Source organism: Pinus tabuliformis, chromosome Q, assembly GCF_031772625.1.
Source record: "Pinus tabuliformis cultivar Carrire ecotype Pingquan chromosome Q, CPIR1, whole genome shotgun sequence".
Classification (NCBI taxonomy): Eukaryota; Viridiplantae; Streptophyta; class Pinopsida; order Pinales; family Pinaceae; genus Pinus; species Pinus tabuliformis.
Genome location: NC_142296.1, coordinates 797,268,721 through 797,289,963, shown reverse-complemented (window position 1 = coordinate 797,289,963; position 21,243 = coordinate 797,268,721). Strand labels below are relative to the sequence as shown.

Below are 21,243 nucleotides of genomic sequence, written 5' to 3'. Positions count from 1 at the left end.
GGTGAAGCCGCAGTGATAAAGGACCTTACCACGTAGTGTCATGGATAACGCAGTCATGGCAGCACACTCTAACGACTTATATACGCAGAATATACGTTGGGCATAAATATGCTATAATGGAAGGACAATATATATTGGAACGCAGGCATTGGAACGCATCATTGGAACGCAGTCTTCTACATGGATATGCTGTGTTGTCATATATACGCTACAGTCATGGATACGTTGGGCAGTCAAGGCACACAGGTAAGAAGGAATACGCTGTTCATAGAGGGATGAAATACGTTGTTCATCATGGAGTCATATAGACGTCATATATATATATGGAGCGCAATCAAGGCAACAAGGTAAGAAGGAACACGCTGTAATGTAAGGAATACGCTGTCCAGTTCAATGTATGGGATACAGTCATATCCCTGAGCAAACCCTATACGGAAATAATATAGCCTAGCTGCTTTGCTAGGCTGCAAGCCATAGCAAGCAGCTAAGGTTGATATGTGTATGAACTCCATAATGAAGCAACAGAAGGATAACATGGGCAGCATTATGAGCAGCATGATGGGCAGCCTTATGAGCAGCATGATGCATGGAGCATGGACCGTATCATGATAAATGGGCAGTATGATGAAATCATGAAGCAGCACGACACATGGGCAGCATGAAGTATGCGGTCATGGACAACTTGATGTATGGGCAGCACAGTGATCATGAGCAGCATGATGATGCATGATGCAGCATGATGGTGCTACATAGTAAGGTGCAGTAGATGAACGAAATGGATAGGTGAAGCCGTCACCTAGGAGAATCAGTTGAAGCAGAATGTCTTCAACTGATCTCATGTATCATCGTTATAGGAGATGATCTATGCTCAGATCTAGATAAGTCAAAGTATTGACTTTTGATGTAAATGTACTATCTCTCTCACTTTCTCTGCTGAACTTTGAAGAACATAAAAGAAGAATTGATCAAGGGTTTCCCCACACATTGTGGGGTTTGTCCCTGGCTAGCGCCACATCTTGTGTCCTCTTGTCTTGGCATGTCTTCTGCGATTTATATTTATGTTCTATCTACAGTTTATCTTAATGTTGATGTGATTGCTAACTATGAAAATTTAAATAAATTGCTCTAGCATAGAACATACTTTAAATTAACAAGAATTTACCTAACACCCGCATCCAAATTTAAGGTGAAAATACTAAAAGAGTCTCACAATTCGCCTGCAACCGGACATGTCGGATTCTACAAGACTTACTACAACATTCGACAGTCATTCTATTGGAAGGGTATGAGCAAGGAAATCCAGAAATATGTTGCAGAATGTGATATTTGTCAAAGGAACAAGAGCCAAAATATTCCAACCCCAGGGTTGCTACATCCACTACACATTCCAAATCAAAAGTGGGAAGAGATTTTGATGGACTTTATTAAAGGACTACCTTAATCTGACGGAAAGGATAAAATAATTGTAGTCGACAAGATCACTAAATATGCCCACTTTATGGCTATTAAAAAGACTGACACAACTAAACGAATCGTTGATGTGTTTTTAAAAATATTTGCAAACTACACACTTTCCTAAGGTCATAGTCAGCGATAGAGATGTAAGGTTTAAAGGCAAATTTTGGAAGGAATTCTATCACCGAGCACGAATATCCCTCAACATGAGTTCGGCCTATCACCCCCAAACAAATGGGCAAACCGAAATCGTTAATAAATACTTGGAAACATATCTTCGTTACTTCGTTACAGATAAAAAAAACAGATGGACCCAGTGGCTACACCTGGCAAAATGGTGGTATAATACCACGTACCACACTTCAGCTAAAATGACACCTTTCAACGCCTTATATGGTTACGAGCCACCCAGGTGGAAAGACTTTGCACTCCTTGATTCCAGGGTACCAGCAATTAAATACCACATAGGAGAAAGTCAAAGGATCGTCAACTTACTAAAAGAAAATCTAGCCATGGCTCGTAATAGAATGAAACAACAAGCCAACCAACACTGCTCTGAAAGAGAGTTCAAGGAGGGAGATTGGGTCTTTGTTAGACTCCAACCTTATAAGCAACTATCACTAAAACAAGGGAAGAATAAATTATCACCTAAATATTATGAGCTGTATCAGATAATCAAAAAAATAAGTAGCGTAGCTTATGGCTTAAAGTTACCTGATAATTGTCGAATCCATAATACCTTTCATGTATCAAGTCTCAAGAGAGTATTAGGGCAAAACCAAATAGCACAAAGAAAAATACCAGAGGCTGATGAAGAAGGAAGAATAGTCCTCGAACCTGAAGGTATACTCGCTACACGATAAAAGGTTTGACGGTCCAAGACAATAAAGGAATACCTCATCAAATGGAAGAGGTTACCAGAGGAAGAATCGTCTTAGGAATCAGAACGTTTTCTTCATCGACACCCAAACCTACCTATGCTTTGAGGACAAATCATCTTAAGGGGACAACAATGTTATGAATTTAAATTCATAAAAATTATTAAAATGTTAAATATAATCTAAATAAATAAAAGATTAATTATGGTAAATTAATTAACAATTGATTAGTTAAATGAAGAGACATTAGTCCCAAAGGACATGTCTCTGATTAGGCATGGCTAGTCAACTCCTATTAAAGGAGCACCGCTTCAGCCTTGTATTCATCATTCAAATTTTATCAATTAATAATATATATATTACATTCAGGAACCTGGTGTATTGTTAACAGTCAAGCAACAAGTTAGAAAATATATTGCTAACAAATGGCCATGTTGCACATGGAGGGGGGAGCCTACGACTAGTGGTTCCATGGCTTGGCCACCTTGGGGCATGCCAGCGTGACTTCATATGAGGATTTCACCAAGAGGGTGGTGGAGCGCTTTGACCAGAGGGATCCGGAGGCTCATTTCAGGGAGCTAACCCAACTTCGACAAACAAGCAACCCAGAACAGTACATATCGGAGTTCCTGAGAGTTTCAGTGATGGTGTCGGACCTATCAGATGCTCGGAGGGTATACACCTTCATAGAGGGCTTACTCGAGCCCCTGCGTGGACTAGTGAAGTCACGCAGACCCTCCACATTGCAGGAAGCAGTTATGTGTGCCAGAGATTTACAGGGGGTCATCCCCAAGACACGAGCACCCTTTCTTGCACGTACCCCCTACCCCCAGAAGGGGAATGATACTAGACCCCCACCTCAGAGAACCACCCAGGGACGGGGGCAGCTGGATGATGAGACACGAAAGGACCTCAGGAGGAGGAAGTTGTGCTTTACTTGTCGGGAGCCCTGGGCACCAGGCCATCAGTGCACTGCTGGCAAAGCACATTACATTGAGGTCTTCTCAGATAGTGACCAGGAGGACAAGGTGGAGCAGGAGTGTGGTATGGGAGATGGTGAGAGTCCAGCAGAGAGGGGACCACCACCACCACCACCTCCACAGGAGGGGAATCCTTTGCCCCATCCGGGGGAGTCCTTGTTTCTTTATGCGGAGTCCCTAAATTTCTAACATTGAGGATCAGAGGCACGATACAGGCACAGCAGGTGTCAGTCTTACTTGACAGTGGGGCTACACACAACTTCATAGATGCCCAATTGGTTCAGAGGAGAGGCCTCACCACGACTGAGTTTGAGGGCTTTTCAGTCTTGGTGTCGGGTGATCGTACCATGCAATGCACTCGGTATGTGCCCTCTTTCACAGTAGCCATGGGGAACTACTCTATGACGGACCATTTCTTTGTGGTCAATGTGTTAGACACCAAAGTGGTCATGGGTGTCCAGTGGTTGTACTCCCTTGGGCGAGTTACCACTGATTGGAAGAAACTGGAGATGGAATTCACCAGCCCGGATGGCAAATCGGTGGTCCTTAGAGGCATGCATTCGTACCCACCACAGACAGTCTCAGCGCATAGGATGGAGGCAGATCTGCGACATGGAGACATAGCATGGGCAGTGGAGCTGAGGGTTTCAGAGGTTGGAGGGCAGGCCCAGCCACCATCTCTAGACATGCAGGTTTTGTTGGATAGGTACTCAGTGGTATTTAGAGATATCCCACCAAAGCAACCACCTGATAGGGGATTTGAGCACACCATCGAGCTAGAGACTAGTGTGGAGGCGGTGATTACGACCCCTTATAGGCATCCTAAGGCCTATAAGGACGAGATTGAGTGAGCCATCAAGGAACTATTGGCATTGGGCCACATCAGGCCAAGTTCTAGTCCCTTTGCTTCTTCAGGGGAGCTGGTGAAGAAGAAGGATGGAACCTTGCGCATATGCACTGACTACCGGGCCCTCAACAGGAAGACATTGAAGAATTGGTACCCCATACCCCGCATCGATGAGTTGATGGATGACCTTAGAGGAGCCAAGTACTTCTCTAAGATAGATCTACGTTCAAGGTACCATCAAATTAAAGTGATGGATCACGATAACCCCAAGACATTTTTTCGATGCCATTATGGGCACTTTGAGTTCTTGGTCATGCCATTTGGGTTGACCAACACCCCGGCTACCTTTCAGTCGTGTATGAACCATGTGTTCTGGAGGCAGTTAAGGAGGTTTGTATTGGTTTTCTTCAATGACATCTTGATATACAGCAGGACTTGGGAGGAGCATCTCCAACACTTGGAGGAGGTGTTGCATATTTTGGAGGAACAACAGTTCTATGCCAAGTTGTCCAAGTGTGAGTTTGGCCTAACTAAGATGCTCTACTTGGGGCATATCATTGGTGCAGATGGGGTGAAGGTCCATGAGGAGAAGATACAAGTTATCCGTGATTGGCAAGTACCCAGAGATGTGATATTGCTGAGGGGCTTCTTGGGCATCTGCACATATTAGCGAAAGTTCGTCAAGGGATTTTCGCAGTTGGCAGCTCCACTCACGAATTTGGCAAAGAGAGGGGCTTTCGCATGGACAGATGGGGCACAAACATCTTTTGACCGCCTCAAGGAGGTGATGAGCGGTTGTCCAGTTTTGGCACTTCCGAACTTCTCCCAGCCCTTCACCATGGAGTGTAATGCATCCGGGGAGGGAGTTGGAGCAGTACTATCTCAGGTGGGCACCCCATTGCTCTCGAGAGTCGGAAACTCTTACCCCATGAGAGTTCATATTCTATATATGACAAATAGATTTTGGCCATTATGCATGCCTTGGCCAAGTTCCAATGGTATTTGTTGGGTAACAAGTTCCGAGTGAAAATTGATCACAACAGTCTTCGTCACTTCATGGGGCAGCAGGACCTCAACGACAGACAACAGATATTGTTGATTTGGGTAGCATCGAATGTGCTCCAACCACGAAAATTGGTGGAGAGGCTAAAGCACGTGAGATCTCCAAGACCCAGAAATGGTTTGGGAAGAATCTAACTAGTTTGGGAAATATTAAAATAATTAAAAAAAAAATTGAAGTTCCTAAGTCTAAACTTAGGAAAAATAAAATATTAATGTGCATTAATATAAAACTGAGTTAGAATGGTCTAAAAGTCATGGATCAAGCCAGATCTAATCTTAGTCGTTGATTAGGGACTTAATCTCAATCGTTGAATTGTCAACAAGAAAAGTATAAGAAGAGGCTTGAGGGTCAGTAGGAGAACACATTGAGTTGATCATGAATTCGATTTTCTGGGGCAGGGCTTGCTGAGAAAATCGAAGGAGTGATCAGAGTTGCAGCTGAGGGGTAGTGAATACAGTAGCAGAGAAGCAGAGATAGTACCGGGAGCATCGCGCAGAAGCCAGGAGAGGGTTGACGCATATCTAACTAGAGGCCACGCTGAGGCAGCCAGAGACCACGCAGAGGTAGCCAGGAGCTGCGCAGAGCCTGAGGAGGGCCAGCGTGGGAGACGCAAAGGCTCCTGAGGCTGACACAAAGCCCCAAGAAGCTAACGCTGGGCCAGAGAGGCTAACGCAGACCCTAGAGGCTAACGCTGGGAGATTTCGTGGGGTAGACTGGAGATATGGAGAGTTAGATAGGGTGACGCAGTCCCTATCAGAGTGATAGAGAGCAGCAGAAGTGTTGCAGTGTTGCTGCGGGATTGTTCCTCCGAAGATGTAGCCGAAATATTTGTCTCTAACTGAGAGGTACTAATGTCGAGGGCATTCTCTGTTGGGTGAGCCATTTCTGGCACCTAGATTGTATTCTGAAACTGCTTAATAATAAAACCCTCTGATAGCTGCACCAGTTTTCCCGCATTGGGTTTTTTCGGGGAAATTAGCCCAAAAATAAATGTGTCACTTATGTGCTTGTTTCTTTCAGTTGATGATCTCTATGTGTTGATATTGTACTTGTATTTATTTTCAGTATTTACATGGTAAATAACTTGTTAATTAACTGAATAAGTAGGAAGAAATAAATCAGATAATACAGGAAGAATTTCTAACGGATAGACTTAGAAATTCCAACATGGTATCAGAGCGTGGTTGCAGATCACGAGATAACTGAAGGCATCAGCCGAGTAGAGCAGCAACAACAGAAACAGTTGTCCCGAGTGACAGAAGTTGTTCCTAGAAGAAAGCAGCAAGAAAGGGGTGACGTAGAGAGCCTGCGTCATCCGTTCGAGCCAGGAGGAAGATCAGCGTTGAGGCAGAGAGGAGCAAACTTGACCTACGCAGTGCCCGGTCATCTTTCTCAACCAGGAAGGATCGACACTGTGGCCAAGAGGTGCAGATTGTGCCGGTGTCGGGATTGCACAGAGCGTAGAGACTCTAACCTTCAAACTGTTGGGGCATAGGAGGCTATGGGTAAGTTGTGGAGCAAAGTTGGTGGGGTACTGTGGTTAGAACAGTACCTAACAGGGCAAGACCAAGGAGGAGGAAGTTGCCGCTGAGGATTGGCAAAGGGATTTCCAGAAGGGAAATCGAGGCTCAGAGGGAGTCAAACGGAGAACTTCCAAATGGGAAGTAGAGAGACTTGAAAGAGTCGAAATAGGAGCAGCGAAATGGCAGTGAATGGGCCAAGAGATCATGATAGACTAGACGGAGCTTCAAACTTCGTAGTCTGGAAGGCCAAGATCTTGTCCATTCTAGACAGGTATCGCATCAAACACTTCACCTTGAAAACGATAGTGATCCCGGTTGACCCAGCTGAAAATGACAAGTACGAGGAGGCAATGGCCAAGGCAAAATGCATCATCCTTGATGGCATCAAGGATCATGTGGTGCCACACATTGCCAAGAAGGAGGCGGCAAATGAGATGTCGGAGGACGTGAAGAAATTGTACCTGCATACTTCTGTGCAGAGGAGGATGTTACTTGAAAATCAGCTGCGGTCATATCAGATGCAGACGGGAGAGCAGATAGATACCTTCCTCGATGGATTGAAGGAGATCCGTGATCAGCTAACTTCCATACAGGCCACACCGGATCAGGAACTGATGGTGAGGATCGCATTGAACACAGTCTCAGAGGATTGGGAGGTATTTGTCCAGAGCATACTAGGTAGGACGAGCCTTCCAAATTGGAAGGAACTGTGGACGGCTCTTCGTCAAGAAGAGATCAGACGGGTGTCCAAGGCGGAGAGTAGCGAAAAAGGGGTCAGAATCAAGGAGGAGGAGGAAGAAGAAGACGCGGCTCTCACATCTGTGGGAAAGCAGGAGAAAAGAAAGAAGGACCCCTCCAAGGTCAAGTGCTTCCATTGTGGGGAATTGGGTCACTATGCGAACCAATGTCCTAGGAAGAAGAGCAAGGGAGAGGCTTCTGAGACCAAGTTTGTGCCAGCTAAGGCGGAGAAGGAAGTGGAGACTGATGACAACTGTGCCATGAGTGCTCATGCACCTCGAGAGAAGAGGTGGGGAGACATCGAGCTGCAGTCAGATGGGCTACAGGTGATGAGGGGCAGGATCCTCAGGTACCCAACCTCTTGGATTATACTTGGCTACGGGAGCCCCAAAGAAGAGTAGCAGGACTGGCGGATGTCGGTAGAGACGGATGCGAATGGAACGACAGAGAGGGCTACAGTGCAGGAGTCCCAAGACAGCATGAGGTAGTAGTGCGAGAGGCATGGAGTTGTTGTAGCAGCGCAGAGGTCTATAGAGGGAGCACTAGTTAGCGACAAAGGGAGCTTCAGCATCGGCAGTGTTTCTAGCTTGACAGAGACGTCAAAATTGGGAGGATCAGTTACTTCTTAGTAACTGAGTTGCAGTGCAGCAGTTAGTAGTGGCAGCGCTATGGGCAGCACGATGCAGCATGATGAGAGGGGATGCAATGCAGATGCAGCAGTGGCAGTGGTAGAGCCATGGGCAACAGCACGGATGCAGTTGGAGTTGTCGTACGGATGCAGCAGTGGAAGTGGCAAGGCCATGGGTAACAGTACATGATGTAGCAGTGCAGAGGATGTTGCGCGGGGAGGCCTAGCATCAACAGAGGGACCAATGTTGGATAATTAAGGTGATACTCAATGTGGAGTATTATTAGAGAACAGTCCTCGCTAAGAGGGAATGTTGATTTGGGGTAGCATCGGATGTGCTCTAGCCACGAATATTGGTGGAGAGGCTAAAACAAATGAGATCTCCAAGACCCGGAAATGGTTTGGGCAAAATCTAACCAAATTGGAGATATTAAAATAATTAATATTTTCAATGGAGTTCCTAAGTCTAAACTTAGGAAAAATTAAATATTAATGTGAATTAATATAAAACTGAGTTAGAATAGTCCAAAAGTCATGGATCAAGCCAAATCTAATCTTAGTCGTTGATTAGGGACTTAATCTCGATCGTTGAATTGTCAACGAGAAAAGTATAAGAAGAGGTTTGAGGGTCGGTTGGAGAACACATTGAGTTGATCAAGAATTCGATTTTCTGGGGTAGGGCTTGCTGAGGAAATCGAAGGAGTGATTAGAGTTGCAGCTGAGGGACAATGAATACAGTAGCAGAGAGGCAGAGATAGTACTGGAAGCATTAGCGCAGAAGCCGAGAGAGGGTTGACGCTAACGCAGCTAGAGGCCACACTGAGGTAGCTAGAGGTCACGCAAAAGCAACCAGGAGTTGTGCAGAGCCTGAGGAGGGCCAGCGTGGGAGACGCAGAGGCTCCTGAGGCTGATGCAAAGCCCTGAGAGGCTGATGCAGAGCCAAATAGGTTGACACTGGGCCAGAGAGGCTGACGCAGACCCTAGAGGCTGACACTAGGAGATTTCATGGGGCAGATTGGAGCTAGAGAGCTAGATAGGGTGACGCAGTCCCTATCAGAGTGATAGAGAGCAGCAGAAGTGCTGCAGTGTTGTTGTGGGATCGTTCCTCCGGTGATTTAGCCAGAATATCTGTCTCCAACTGAGAGGTACTACTGCCGAGGGCATTCTCTGTTGGGTGAGCCATTTCTGGCACCCAGATTGTATTCTGAAACTGCTTAATAATAAAACCCTCTGATAGCTGCACCAGTTTTCCCACATTGGGTTTTTCCGGGGACATTAGTCCAAAAATAATTGTGTCACTTGCGTGCTTGTTTCTTTAAGTTGATGATCTGTATGTGTTGATATTGTACTTGTATTTATTTTCAGTATTTACATGGTAAATAACTTGTTAAGTAACTAAACAAGTAGGAAGAAATAAATCAGATAGTATAGGAAGAATTTCTAAAGGATAGACTTAGAAATTCCAACAAAGATGGGTCAGCAAGGTGCGAGCCTATGATTTCAACATAGAGTATGTGCGGGGAAAACATAATGTGGTGGTTGATGCCCTATCCGGGAGACCTGCAGGCCTATCACTCATGAGCATTTGCCATGATTGGAAGGCACAGTGATTGATTGAGTATTCTAAGGACAGGAGGGCATGCGATATTCTAGAGGGTACCCACGCAAATGAGCTCTACCGGGTGATGGACGAGGTCATCTACTACAAGGGGCACATATTTCTGGTTCCCAACACGCAGTTGAGGGAGAGAGTGCTCTAGGCAGCACATGACTCGCCACTGTCAGGGCATCAGGGGTCCAGGAAAACATACATGGCCATCAGGGAGCATTTCACATGGAAGGGCGTTTCACATGGAAGGGACTCAAGGGGGACGTGTTGAGGCACCTACACGAGTGTGAGGCATGTCAGAGGAACAAAAGGGAGTTGATTCATCCTGCAAGATTATTACAACCACTCCCCATCCCCGAGGGGAAATGGGAGAGTATCTCCATGGACTTCATCACGGGGCTCCCCACAGTACAGGGCAAGGATTGCATCTATGTAGTAGTTGACCGGTTGACCAAGTATGCCCACTTTTTCACCATCCCTACCAAATATTCGGCTTCACAAGTTGCAGAGTTGTTCTTTAGGGAGATCTTCCGATTACACAGGCTTCCTAAGAACATAGTGAGTGACAAGGCTAGTAGGTTCACGGGAGGTTTTTGGCAGGGGCTCTTCAGGTTGGTTATTACTGAGCTCACCCCTAGCACGAGCTACCACCCCCAAACAGATGGCCAGACTGAGCGAGTTAATCAGTGGCTGGAGGGGTGCCTGAGGAACTACGTGACTGGGCAGCAGAGGGCTTCAATTCGCTTGCTGCATTTGGGTGAGTATTGCTACATTTGGGCGAGTATTGCTACAACACCACCCATCACATGTCCATTGGTATGACTCTTTTATGTCTCTTATATGGTTATGATGCATTATCTTTTGTTGACGTTGTTTTTGGAGATAGTCGGGCCCCAAAGGCCAAAGATTGGATCCAAGAGAGCCAAGATATCCTCAAGGCTCTCAAGGATAACTTAGTGACAACGCAAAACCAGCAGAAAATGTACGCCAATAGGCACCGGACCGCCCCAAAGGCCAAAGATTGGATCCAAGAGAGCCAAGATATCCTCAAGGCTCTCAAGGATAACTTAGTGACAGTGCAGAACCAGCAGAAAATGTACGCAAATAGGCACCGGACCGAGAGACATTTCGAGGAGGGGGATTTGGTGTACCTCCGGTTACAGCCATACAAGCAGTCCACATTGAAGTAGAAGGGGGCCGAGAAGCTAGAGCCCCGTTTTTATGGGCAATAGAAGGTAGTCAGGCGAGTTGGGGAGGTGGCCTACGAGCTCGAGCTGTCTCCAGGGAGCAGGATTCACAACATATTCCATGTCTCATGCCTTAAAAAGGTGTTGGGACAACGGGTGACAACAGCAGTGGAGTTACCCCCACTAGATGAAGAGGGCCATCTGGTTTTGGAGCCTGAGGCCATTTTGGACAGACAGGAGAGGAAGTTGAGGACCAGGACCACTAGATGGTTTTTGGTGCGTTGGAGAAACCTGTTGGATGAGGATGCCACCTGGGAGGGTGAGCACATCCTAGAGCACCCAGCACTGAAGTTGCATGAGGGCAAGCAACATTTGCGAGGGGAGGACTGTCATGTCCCTTCACAAATGAATTTGTAACACGTTTTTCTCTCTCCCCAATTCTGTACAAATTTTGTTAAGTAAAGGACCCAAGCAATTTTGACTTAGGGACTTAGGAGAAATGAAGGTTGGATTAATTTTCTAGTGGAAGGTGGGGACTACCCACGTGGGAGAACACATGGGGCAATTCAAATTGCCTTGGAGGGAAATCATATGGCTGTTGGAGGGGCCCGCATGAGGAAAAGGGAGGCCCACGAAGTCATAAGGAGGAAGAGCTCCTCACATGAGGATTCATTCATTCTTGTACATCAAAATCACTTTACTGTTTGCTCAAGCTGCTTAGCCGAGTCAACTGGTTGCTTAGCCACGAATCTCTCAAGCGGGAGATTCAACCTTGCCTTTGAGGGACTACGAGTGCCACCCTGGGAAGGCATTTTCAAAGCACCTTGAGGAGCACCAAGGAAGATTCATAGCCAGCACACTCAGCCACAAACCAGCAATGCGTATTTCTGGGCCAGCAGAGAAGGGAACAAGCAGTTGTGATCAGAGCTTCATTGGGCCAGCACTTACCGGAGAAACTTGGAGAGTTGAAGGATATCAGGAGGTCAGCCTTAGCGAGGAGTTTTGGAGTAGGTGGGTGCAGCAATTGGGCAGTTTGAAACTCAGCCTTAGAGGACTATGTAGAGGGCCAGACTGGGAATCACGTGGGCATTGAGGGAGAGAGCCACAGCGCTAGGATCACATCAGGGAAGGAAGAAAATTCATAAGGTATCACATCCCAGCATCATTCAGACAGATCGAGTTTGCCAGCTTGAGCAAAGAACGAGTTCCTTGGGGATCGAATTTCAGAAGTCTGAACTAGGCCAAACCCTTCCTGGGTTTTGGTGGGTTTTTGCTGAGGATCAGGGAGTTGAAGTTTCATAATTTTCTAAGCACGGGAAGCAGTGTTTCCAGCATTTCTTTTCTAGCAGACAACGTAGTTTTTGGGCAGCGTAGATCAGTTCTAGAGCAGCAGTTAGACAGCCCTCAGATCATCAATTGCTCACTTGCGTTTTGTCACACTTGTCCTTGGAGACAAGCCCACGTGCACCATTCCATTCATTGTTGTATTTTCCCATAATGATTTAATAAAATGGCTCAGAAGTTCTCTATTTCCAGCGTTTTCATGGGTGTATGATGATTGTTTCTCATTTCTAATTGTTGGTTTGTCTACTTGCTTTGTTTATCACTTAATTTCCTAATTAGAAACATTACATCCTTAGCAGGGATAGTAACATTCCCTTTGATAAGTTTTATGAGTTCATTCTCCTTGAGAAGTAAGTCAGTCCTCTTCTTCCATGCAAGGAAGTTAGTTGTCCCAACTAGTTTGTTACTTTCCTTGCAAAAAGACATTGTTGAATGTTCAGAAGGGGACATATATATACTTACTTGAGATGTAATAGACTTGCTTTCTTCTTGAAGATTTGATAGCTTGCCTTCTTAGATGCTCTTCAAGTTGCTTTCTCCCAATGGACTTGCTTGATGATGAGATTTTGCTTGATGATTTGGCTTGTAGTACTTTTCTCCTTGAAGGTGGTGTAGCTTGATGTAGGTCCCTTTTGGCTTGCTCTACTTGAACGTGCCTTTATACAAAAGGCTTCTCCTCTTGCTTTTGTAGTCCTCCTTGATGGATAGTAAATGGTAAACCTTCCTTGTCTTTGATGTAATTGAGACTTCTTGGCTTGATGCTTCAACCTTGTAGTTGCTCTTGAGATATCTTTCCTTGATGAGTCACCTTATGAGTGTTTTTGAGATGCCCTTTCCTTGATGTGTCACCTTAGCTCCGATACCATGTTGAAGAATGATGGGCAATTATGAATATTAGGATTCTTCTAGACTTGATAACAACTTGTGAAGTACTTTTGCAATTTCCCTTTATTAGCTTGATCTTCTTCTTCTTATAAATAGTGTGTGTTTACTTCATCAAATTGCTACCAAAAACAAAGAGCGAGAACACAAAAGTTGGCTCGCTGCTAGGGCCAAAATCTCTCTCTCTCTCAAAGAGGAAAATCCTTGAATCTCTTCTTATAGATATTTAGATGTTGAATACCAGGACTCTTAACAAAGTAGATTCAAAGTTACCTCCAAGATATTTGTCACTAACTTTTGCACTGCTTGATTCACTATCATCACTGTTCTCCTTCTCCTTATGCCTTTCACTGTCTTCGATACTTTCTCTTCTCAACTTGTCATAGTCCTTCGTTGATTACACCAGAGATAAGATATGTCACTGCTTGTTACTGTGTATACCAATGCACAGTCCTATAAGTCATATAGTGTATGCATTACAGTGAGTGTCCTTTCGAAGGATGTCCTAAGAATACTCTCTTGACTTATGTATCTTCGTATTCTTACAGGCTTTCAAAAAGCCTTTCACATATAGTTGAACCGAGACCCTGAAATATATCTATCGAGAGTAGTTCTGAAACTTCTTCGATGCTCTGAGATAAATACTGAGGCTCTGAGATATACTTCGATGCTTCACCGAGACTTTTGAGACATATGTCGAGGCAAGACTTCTGAGATATATATGCCGAGACTATATACACCGAGATTTCTAAGATATATATGCCAAGACTATATACACTGAGATTCCTAATTATATATGTCAAGACTAGATACATACCGAGACTCTACTTCTGAGATATGTCCCAGCTCTTGTGGAATATGCTGGGAATTCGTCCTTCGATCTATGAGCTTCTAAGATAAATGTCGAAGCTCTACCCTTCACTGTGTATTTGAGAGATATGTCAAGACCCTTCCTTGTATATTTGATGACAGGGATATATGTCGAGACCCTTCCTTGTATATTCAAAGACTTGTGATCTGAAGCCTTATGTTTCTTGATTCTTCGTTACCCATGTATATATACAGGTCACCAATAATGCTTCAAGCCTGCAGGAGAGTTTTCAAATCTGAGCCGACATTCCAACGAGATATACTGTAGTTTGTAGAGTGAGTTTCTGCATGAAGATAGTGACACTTATCTTGGAGCGTTCTCTTTGATCTTTAAACATAAGAATGCTAAAGACATCAAGAAGAAGTCTTTTATCTATGGTAAACACATCTTGCTCATGAAACCCATGATGCGAGGAATAACATTTTTTTCATAAAATTATCGTTCAACGTCATAATGAAAACCGAACCTAGTTACCTTTCCTTCAACAAATGCTTCATGACTGGGCCATGTATAATGAATGAATGTTCCTAGGGATGTTTCATTGTTGAAATCCATCTTGATAAGCCATCTACCTTGCAAAACAAAGTATAAGGTCTTTGAGGTTGCTTTTGTTGTTTCCCTAGTGCTAAGCGAAGCTGTCTTTGAGGTCTCCTTGAGCTAGGAAATTCAAAGGTCCATAGTCATAATTCTACCTGACTCCAATCTCCCCAAAGGATTAGGCACTGGTCCACCCAAAGGTGATCACCTTAAACTTTATTCATCCTACTCCTTCTCATTTTCTAGGCCTAGCCCATTAGGTCCCTTATGGCATCATTTATCTTGCAAACTACCCATCAAAAAAATTTGATCTCTTGGCCCCTACTGCATTGGTGTGTCTCCTAGGTGCCCTCCAATCTTGATGAAATTTCGACAGTGGAATTTTGAGATATCTCGAGCCCTAGCCTCGAGATTGAATCTTGCCCCAGGTTTCCTTAGGCTAGAAGCCTCATTGGGACCCTCACATTGTCTTGCATTAAAAATTCTTTCTTTGGTCCCTTTCTCCCTTCAGAATAGCTCAAGCATATCAATGGTTGGTAAACCCCATCCCCTTGACCTAACCCCAGGTCAACTTGGTCTTGTGTGGTCCCATACACTATTAAGGGTAATTCTTCAAGGATCAATGGGAATCCAAGCTTTCACAAAGATTTCAAGGCCTAGGAACCTCCATTATAAGATATATACCCTAAACCTAAACCTTGAAATTCCCCTTACGCCCTTCCTTGAGAGATTTAAACCTTGCCTCCAAAACAAGCAAGCCACATATTTGAGCCTCTCTTGTGAATAGGCTTCTAAGATCACCCCTCACCTTATCATTGGTCTATCCATTTTGTGATCCTCATCATAACGGGTCTCCTCCCATCAATGAAAGTCTGTAAAGAGCAAGGAGCCTTAACCGAGGTGATAGTGGGATATTGCTCCATTGTTGCCCTTAGCCTAGTAGTAGCCCTTCAAGGATCCCCTTTTAGGACCCCAGCTAGTTTGAGCGATAACATTTTTGGCACTATTGGCGGGGAGAAAGCAAGTCTGCCTCCCTAGTGAATCATTTAGGAATTGATTCACTGACGACAATTCAAGTATTCCCTTGGCGACTCCGCTCATTCTTAAAACCCCTAATTTACTAGAAAGTGACAACATTCCTCCGGTGACTAGGGCTGCTGCAAAAAAGAAGGAATGAGCCCCATCACCTGCTGGGACCGCTCTTCTCCCTGAATTTGAGGAAGTTAGTGATCCTACCCCAAAGATGGAAACTAGTTCTACCACTGACTATCCTAAGATGACCAAGAGTGAAAGACATCCCTTTTAAAGTTCAATGATGATCCCAAACCATTACCTGAAAAGTATAACCGATGGTTACCCAAATTCAAAGGGGATGCTACTATGAGTGCCCGTGACTTTGTTGAAGAATTCTATTGGCACATGTCCCCTAGAATGATCTTTGATGAAGATAGGCTCATGATGTTTTTTGCTCTATCACTTGAGGGACAAGCAAGAAAATGGTACCTTAGTCTTCCCCCAACATGCATCGAGGATTCTGATGATTTTGAAGACCTATTCATGAAAAGATGGTCATGCAATTCCCAAGGAACCTTTAACATCAAAAAGTTCTATCAAATAAATAGAGGGAGGGAAGACATTTGGGAATTCATTCAAAAGTTTGATAGGGTAGTTTGAGATATCCCTGATCACTTGAAACCCTCTGATGCTAACATCCTTGACAAATTCATAAAAGTTGTTGGGGGCCACCTCACCTATACATTAAGAGACAAGAAACCTTCCACATTGGCCAAAGCCAAAGAAATAGCAATTGAGGTCGAAGAGAACCTATGTATTTCAAGAATGGATGCCAATGACATTCCTAAAGCCAAAGTCGAGATCAAGAAGGAAAAGACTAAAGATCAACATGAAGAAACCCTTTTGGCCATCCTTAAAAGGATGGAAAAGCTTAGTGAAGAATTCCACTCATGAGATAGGGTAGTTATGAACAAAATCACTGCATTAGAAAAGGCCCAAAAGTCTAGTTACATTCCAAGGGGTAAACCTTTTCCTAAAAAGCAAAGTGATGAAGAGAAACCAAGCTCATCTCAAGTCCCAAACACTTTGGCTCCAACCAAAGCCATAGAGCAGGATTCATCCTCTGAGGAAGAATAAAGTGAGAGTGATGAGAGTGATGATGAAAAGATAGTTGGAATGATATGTTAGAAACATTCTTGACGTTAACCCTGGAAAGGGTGCTGATCGCGGCCAGAGGACTGCATGAATCTTTCAGATTTCAAACATTAACTTCTAGCCTACTTCTATTTTCTGTGAATAGGAGAGAGGCACCTAGGTTGGAACTTCATACATGAAAGAAAGAGGGAAGGGGTTGGGATCAATCCAGGTTGACTTTTCTGGCGGGATTGGGATCATGGGAAAGAAGCAATTCACATATAACATGTTCCAAGCAAACCATTACAGAGCATGCGCTGGGTTGATTGACTTAAATAATAAGGGCGTGATCCAGCTCTGCCATTCAGTGCTCTAAAATCGGTCAGTTGGTCCTATGTGGTCCTCTCTTTGCCTTGTTAGTGCGTCCCCCAGTTGTTTTAAAATAAAACCATGTTACTCTCAAAAGAAGTTTTCAGCAGAACTTCCCTTAGAATGCAGCTTAGTGGAGGGTGGTTTAAAAGGCAAGACATTGGTAGAGGAAACCTGGGTTCAAATCCCACGGGCTCTCTTTTGGTTCCCCTTTGGATTGTATGCATATTTTATTAGCTCCTAATAATTATTTCTAATAATCTTCAATCAGCAGAGCAAGGGGGACCTTCTCTAGCAATGAGGATCAAAAACATTTGAACTACGAGGTCCAAATCCTCTGGACTCCATCATACATTGAATTAAAAAGTAAAACAATATCTCCTACTTATTATCTCTAATAATCTTCAATCAGCATAGCAAAGGGGATCTTGGCTAGCAAGGAGTATCAAAAGATTTTGAACTACTAGTTCCTAATCCTCTGGACTCCTCATCATACATTGAATTAAAAAGTAACACAGTAACTTTATTCAGTGTCATTAAAAGGCCTTTGTAATTTTCTAACATATAGCCTCCCCCTAATGTTTTTGTCTCTTTATCTTTGCGAAATATAGGCGAAAGGAGCCAATCTCAAAATTGGGTCCTACGGACTCCTCTTGCACAGAAATTTGAAAAACGAGATGCTAATGGACTGTACTTTGTTGCCAAAGAATCCGTATGGCGATTCAAAAGCTGTTGGAGCATCAACTCAGCAATATAACGGGAATATTCAGCAATTCACATTATTGCATGAAATTTTGAAATAACTGCCAACATGTAATTTTGCCTTGGAACTACTTTGTACATTTCTAAATGGCCGCAAAAATGCGCTGAAACTGGGCGATTCAAAAGCTGTTGGAGCATCAACTCAGCAATATAACGGGAATATTCAGCAATTCACATTATTGCATGAAATTTTGAAATAACTGCCAACATGTAATTTTGCCTTGGAACTACTTAGTGCATTTCCAAATGGCTGCAAAAATGCGCTGAAACTGGGCAGTACCTAGATGGGAATATATATTGCGTCCAAATAAAATTTGGACATAATAACAGCTAAGGGAAAGGAAGTCCGTTCTGCGGTGCAGCCCCTTTGGACATGTTTCTTGAAGCACTTCTGCAAAAACGAAATCATTGAAATATCATCACCATCATGGATTAAAATTATCCACAGTCAGCATGGCTTCTATTTCCAGTAGTTCCCAGTTTCTGATTTTGATACATTAGTTATCACATCCAGGCACCTATAGAGTGGTAATTGTTCAAAGTAGAAGATGGCATTGATCTAAGCAGCTATGCGCATTCCTTCAACACTACTGTAACTCACATATGCAAATCTCATGAATAGTGATGGGTTCTTATCCTTCTATCAATGCCCACATAAGCTTGCTGCCCATCGTGCATCTGGAACCCCATTTAATCCATCTAAGAAACATCCTATCTGACAGCCTGATCCTCCTAGCACAGGAACAGATAATTAAAACCCAAAAAAGTCAAAGCAAACAGTTTTCCATGGCAAGGCTAACTAAATCATCCGGTGGCTAAATCATATAATTGTCGTCAGAAAATTCTGAATGCAGTGAAGTTTACATCAGCGACTCATCGATTAACTCAAAATGGGATAAATTTAATACAAATCCCTCGAACTCAATGAAATTGTTCAAAACAGCATGTTGTTTTGTTAGATCCTTTCGAGGAGGGTGATTGGGAGAGTGGCCCGTGTTAGTGGAACTACTATCTGCAAAATCATGAGCAGATGCACTGCAATGATTGAAAATCCGTAAACAGGAAGTACTATCTGCGAAATCATGAGCAGATGGACTGTAATGATTGAAAATCCGTAAACAGGAAGTGAAAACTGCTCAAGCCACACAGAGAACATGAGTACCTAATTGAGCCTCAAGCTTTGCCAGCTGAAAATCAATATCTTATGCTTAAAGGCAAATGAAATTTCAATACCATTACACCCACCACCTATTTTTCTTTGTGAAAAACAGTGAAACAAAACCTTATATACTAGCCACCATAATAAATCTACCGCGCAAATACTACTAAATATGACACAATTCTATCCAGCACTAGAAAATTTCAATCATATGAACTAGCCCATTGAAATAACATATTTTTTTAAATAATATAAGTTCAAGCCGCTTGGAATTTCAATGAAGTCAATCTAACCCTATTGAAAGACCCGATTTTTCTTTAATTTTCAAATCATATCAATGCACCCATTTGAAATAACCAATCATTTCGCCGAAATAAATTCAACCCATTTGAGGGCTTGTCTGTAGAAACTCACCCAAATGATCCGCTCTCCACAGCCAGACTCTGACAGAAATTGAGCACCTGTCCCGTCATTCCACGGCAAAGCCGAGTCCAAAAGAGCGTAGAGAGTGCTGACAATTCCTTCTCCGGCAGTCTTCAATACATTGCAGCTGCTGGGAGTGGCTCCATCAGTCAAGCCCTGTTTATTGACATAATCCTTCAGCCGGTTCACAATCGTCTCCGTTGGATTCTCTGCAACTCCATGAAATTTTGTGAATCCTGTCACATGGATTTTAGTTACGGGAGGCCCCTCTGATCCCATTTTCTCACTTCTGGATGTCCGAGGTAAAATTCACAGCCCCCCAAACCCAATTACCTCCGCGCTTGAACCAACATTTCATTTGAAGGTAGGTTGGTCGGTTGAGAGACGACAGTATACGTCATTTTCAATCATTGCCGAAGTCATACGGAATATTTCTTGAGAATCCGTTGGGACTCGGGAGTATTATAGATGTATCAAAATCCTACAAAACTCCATATGTGCATCCAAAGCTCTTTTCCACAAACTGCCTTTTGAGATTCGGATGAATGGGGTAATCACATGCATCAAAAGGCCCCTTTGCACAATGTGACTTTTCTCATTTTGATTGTCCGTCCACATATATGGTAATGTAAGGTAAGGGGAGGAGGAATCAGAAAGCCAATTGGGACACGCCATGCCATGAAGTCATTCATGATGGCTTCCTCTCCCTATGGGCCCCAAAGATTAGGTTGAATGGTAAGATGCCATTCCACCTTCTATGCGGACATCGTACATAATTGGCAGAGAAGGAGAAATTGAAATAACACAGGCGAGAGCAACATCTCAATGATATTTTTGGTTCGGGAATATGGTCTCCCAAATTTCTGTGTAGGATAAGATCAGTTTATATTTATATTAATTTATGAGGCCACCTAACAGATGGAAAATAAATGAGGGTATTGTATTTATTTTTTTATATATTAATTTTAAAATTATTTAGTATTAATTTTTTTCGTTTTAAAAATTTAGTTCTTTTGGCTTAATAAATTTAGAAAATGAAATGAATCTCAATAGGTTTAATTATTAATTTTAATTTTAATTTTTTATTTGTTTATTGTGAAAATATTTTATAATTATTATTATTTTATTTTTATTTTGATGTAATTTAAGTGTGTCCAAATATTTTATTAATAATTATAATTATTATTTATTTTATTTTTATGTAATTTAACTGAATCAAAATATTTAATAGACTATGATAAAACATTACAACATTTCTTCACGTTATATTGGATAATGCATTTTGATATAATTATATATCAACTTTCTTATACCATTGTTGAGTGGAGAGGCTGATTCTATAGGCCAATATCAGAGGATGTGTTAGTTTGTATGTCTGTCTGTTCCCATTTAAAATAAAAATAAAAAATAAAAATTATGTTTTAAATAGAAAAATAATGCCAACTATAATAAAAAAAATGAATAGAAATTTAAGAAGGAAAAAAAAAAATATGAGTAAGATGTTTAAATCTTATACTTTTCAAAAATATTTCAACAAGAGATTTAAATAAACTATTTAAAGATCTATGTTAACTAATTTATGTAGATATCAACTTCATATAGAAAAAAATGTTAAAATAAAACATTTTGATGTTGTATATAAAAATATTCATTGTAATTTATTAATAAAATATTTTAATAAGAATTAATATTGAAATATACTTAAAATATATTAATAATAATAAATCATTTTAACTTGTATAATAAAATATTTTGATGTAAAATATTTTAATGTAAATTAAATATATATTATATATGATTTTAAAAAATATATATTTATATAATGAAAAAATCAAATTTT

At 42.5% G+C, this 21,243-nt stretch overlaps 1 protein-coding gene across 2 annotated transcripts in view; it reads right to left on the bottom strand.

Annotated features, from left to right (window-relative positions):
• The window catches only part of LOC149221884 (uncharacterized), a 136,791-nt gene extending 116,814 nt beyond the window's left edge, over nt 1-19,977 (bottom strand). Inside the window, exon 1 of one of the 2 annotated variants that reach the window (XM_089385266.1) lies at nt 19,395-19,977. In XM_089385266.1, the coding sequence (XP_089241392.1) occupies nt 19,395-19,682 (288 nt within the window). In that variant the 5' untranslated portion in view covers nt 19,683-19,977. The remainder of the gene's footprint in view (nt 1-19,394) is intronic. The other variant, XM_089385265.1, reaches the window with a different exon arrangement.
• Between the last annotated feature and the right edge of the window lie 1,266 nt (nt 19,978-21,243).